The following is a 3,918-nucleotide window of genomic DNA, read 5'->3' as shown; positions in this document are numbered from 1 at the left end:
ATTTATAAAAAAAAAAAAAGTATCGAATTACTTTTTTTCTCTCTTACTCATGCAGAAGAAAACGTTGGGGGGATAAATACATCATAAAACACTATCATTTCGCCCTCAACATGCAGGTAACGAAAAAACAATAAAAAAATAAAAACAAAAAATCTCCTTTCCTTATATCATCGACACAGACACATATAGGGATGGGAAGAAAGGTGACAAAAAGTTCACGCGATTCTCCTTTCAGATTCCAGCCATGCTCAGGGTGTACCGCAACCGAGCTCCAGTCCTTCCTGCCCTTGGTCATGGGGAGCGAGGGGCACCGAGGGCGTTGTTATGCTGGGAAGTCGTACCCTTAGAGACCATGGAAAGCTTCCTCTAAACCAAGCTCCCGCCAATGCACGTGGGTTACATAAAAAGCCTTAGGACAGCGAGGGCGACACAGAGAGGGGGGGGGTTGAGGGAGGAGGGGGGCGGAGGGGGGGAGGGGCAGCACATGAACACATGAAGAGAATCCTGACCTCCTACAACGCGCCGAGTCTCCGTGTCGGGCGTCAACATGACTGGGTATCTCTGGAGTCGCTGCAGGGTGGTGGTGTAGATATGGCCTGCACGGGGGGGTAAGGGGGCAAGGGGAGGGGCGGGGGCAGTAGGGAAGGAGGTAGAAGGGGGAAGGAAGGGCCGAGGGGGGCAGGGGGCGGGGGTAGTAGGAAGGAGGTGGGAGGAAGGAAGGGGCAAGGGGCGGGGAAGGGAGAGAAAACAACTTCATGAACTCGTCTCGACTGAACAACAAATGACAGGTTACACATTATATAATATTCAAGAAGAGTACATAAATATCACAACAAGATCTGAAATGAAATGCCCTCATTTGTTTAAACCTCTGAGGAAATACCTTTTATTTAAATTTTAAAGCCTCCCCTACCCACCCTTCCTCCTCCTCCTCCTCCTCTTCCTCCGTTCTTACAATATTCCTAATCCTGACGAATCACCTCGAGGTTTCCCTCTGATCGCTTGGCTGCATGTCATCCGAAAATTACTCACCATTTCAATCCAACGTCCGTAATTGGAAGCCATTAACCCTCATTTCCCTTCATGCCCCGCGGGATCATCCTCGGAAAGGCAATATTATCTAATCATGATGAAGTGGAAGGGTGAATTTCAGGCCAATTGCAGCACAAATAATAATCTGCAGTTGCAAAACACCATAAACAACAAACAAGTTCATATATATATCGTACCTTTAATATCGCTAATAATAAATGCACATCACACAATTTTACTGATACCCTGTTTGTTGCTAGAACTGGATTTAACTCCATTATGAATACTACCCACTGATTGTCTAGGAAAACATAGTGTGTGAGTATTAATCCTGTAATGTAATCAATCATCATTTTGTGAAAACAACTTCACTCGTCAAAAATACAGACCATCACATCTCTCTTGCAGCCTTTATGCAACAAAATTTTAGCAAAAGAAGACATACCTGTACCTGTCAAATCACGCCACGAGACCCGCCGCTGCGTTTTCACATTCCCTCTTATTTTATTTGCCGTCTAATTTCCCACACATACCCTCATACACCTATTAGTATTAGCAACTGCAAGGATTAAACAGTTTTAAATTCATGCACTCATCTGTGCCGACATTCATGTTTACTCAAGTGATTTCAGTGTTGTGGCAAAATCGAGATGTGAAGTCTTATGATTGCATGTCATATCGCACTAGGCAACATTTTATTCCTTCAAGTTTACTGGAAATCATGACAATCAATTTTGCAGCATAACACAAACTGCACAAAATATCATTACAGTCGGATAGGTCTAAACCTAAGATCTAAACATCACAAAAAATATATTTCTAATTCCTTCCTGGCCTATTCCGATTTCTCATTACGAAGACTGAATATGACTTACACGTATCTGCACTCATACAAAGACCCATACATGCATGTTCTATTTTCACCTCCGAGGAAAGATTTCACGCTGACGTATCCGGCACTGCACTATCCCGACTGCTAATACTCGTGTTCACTCCATACCCCAAAAGTCTGCATAAAAACAAGAGAGTTAAGCAGACGAGCAAGAAGCCACGACTGGAATCCCAACCACGACGACTGCAGTAGTTGTTGGAAGACGGGGGGAGCACGCACGGTCGAGGGAAGGGGGGGGGGGGGGGGTCGCCATCGACACTGTCTCAGCAGGGCAATCGCGGATGGCGCTAGCGGTACAAACACCCAGTAACAAACACATGTATCTGGACCCACAGTGTTATGACAACCAGATCAGAGGAATTTAAAGGTGAGCCAAATATTTCGGAACGTAAAGATACCAAATGACAACGCAGATTAAAGTCTATAGATCTATCACCGTTGAGACAGCCACGGATACAGGAATGTGTTGGTAACAGGCCGACGTATTTATATATCTACTACGAAACAGGGTTAAATTCAAATAAAAAAACACTCTCCACACACAGCGGACAGTAGTATAGTGAATATGATTCATTCACGTTATAAAGCTTAGTGCCACTCTAATCCATCTACACAATGCACGTGCTGGCATGTTGCTGGCCCTGGTAAGTGTTGTCCACCCAAGTAAGTCTCACTCGGCACACAGCCCCGCCTGCTGTGACGGGTCAGCGCCCTCCAGAACGAACTCGACATGGGGAGAAATATTCACTAGGGTGCCTTGGTTTCACTTGATGCTACTGCCCGCATGTACTTCACGCGAGCCTCTGTATTCTAACCTCCCTCCGTATATCTTGTCGCTGCACAAAGAAACTATTCTCTAACATGAGCCAGACACTATATAAAGACCCTGTGTGTGTGTGTGTGTGTGTGTGTGTGTGTGTGTGTGTGTGTGTGTGTGTGTGTGTGTGTGTGTGTGTGCGCGTTCTTGTGAATAGATCTATGAGTTCGCTTGCAACATCACACTAAATTCTTTTGTACTTCTGTCTCCCATCTTTAAAAGTAAATAATAATAATAATAATAATAATAATAATAATAATAATAATAAATGCTGTAAACAAAAGAAAAACATTGTATTTATAATTATATCCTGCCTTCAGGGTCAGCGGAAAAGTAATCACACTGAATATTTGTAATGATTCGTTGGGGATAGAAGGAGAGCTGATTAGGTTGGATAAATCTGGGATCTGGGTCTTGTGAAACCAAGACGGACGTACTTGGTGGGATACATGTGTTGTGTTGTGTTGAGTTGTGTGTCTGTGTGTGTGTGTGCGTGTGCGTGCGTGTGCGTGTGCATGTGCGTGTACGTGTGAGTGTGTGTATGTGTGTGTGTGTAATCTCTATACAATCAACGAAATGAAACAAAACCACAAACATCTACCACATCACCCTTTTCTTCTTCTCCACAGTCCATACGAGCCACAGGTTACATAAGGGAAATAAAAGAGGGGTGGGGGAGGGGACGGGGACGGGGAAGGGGAGGGGACGGGGGAAGCGCGGAAAGACGCCGATATGGATTAGCAGCCGCCTCCACCATGTACCAATCAGGACATCAAACATTAATATTTTCCATGTGAGGATGTGTCCTTCATATGATCATGCTGAGCGACGCGGGCTGTTTCGTCCTTTATTATTGTTATTATTGTTGTTGTTATTATTATTATTGTTATCCACATTAGTATCATTATTATTGTTATTATCAATATCATTATCTTTATTGTTATCCTCAATATTATCATTATATTTTTTATTATCATCATATTTATTATTATCATATATATTATCATTATCATACTTACCCTAATTATAATTATCATTATAGTTATTTTTATTAACGTTAATATTATGAACATTATTATCATCATTATTTATTAAGGAAGAAACAACTAAAACAAGCGTCCAATAATGCTTTTCCTTCCACTATGTCCGAATATCTCATTATGGAAATGGGAGGCGA

At 42.7% G+C, this 3,918-nt stretch overlaps 1 protein-coding gene across 1 annotated transcript in view; it reads right to left on the bottom strand.

The window, feature by feature from the left end:
- Positions 1–248: 248 nt before the first annotated feature.
- Positions 249–3,918, bottom strand: part of LOC125034894 (E3 ubiquitin-protein ligase RNF149-like) — a 71,167-nt gene continuing 67,497 nt past the window's right edge. Inside the window, exons 2-3 of the mRNA XM_047626942.1 lie at positions 485–596; positions 249–327 (exon numbers count right to left, since the gene is read on the bottom strand). Coding sequence (XP_047482898.1) covers positions 249–327; positions 485–596 — 191 coding nt within the window. The remainder of the gene's footprint in view (positions 328–484; positions 597–3,918) is intronic.

Source organism: Penaeus chinensis, chromosome 19, assembly GCF_019202785.1.
Source record: "Penaeus chinensis breed Huanghai No. 1 chromosome 19, ASM1920278v2, whole genome shotgun sequence".
In the NCBI taxonomy this organism is placed as follows: Eukaryota; Metazoa; Arthropoda; class Malacostraca; order Decapoda; family Penaeidae; genus Penaeus; species Penaeus chinensis.
This window is presented reverse-complemented; position numbering and strand designations above follow the sequence as displayed.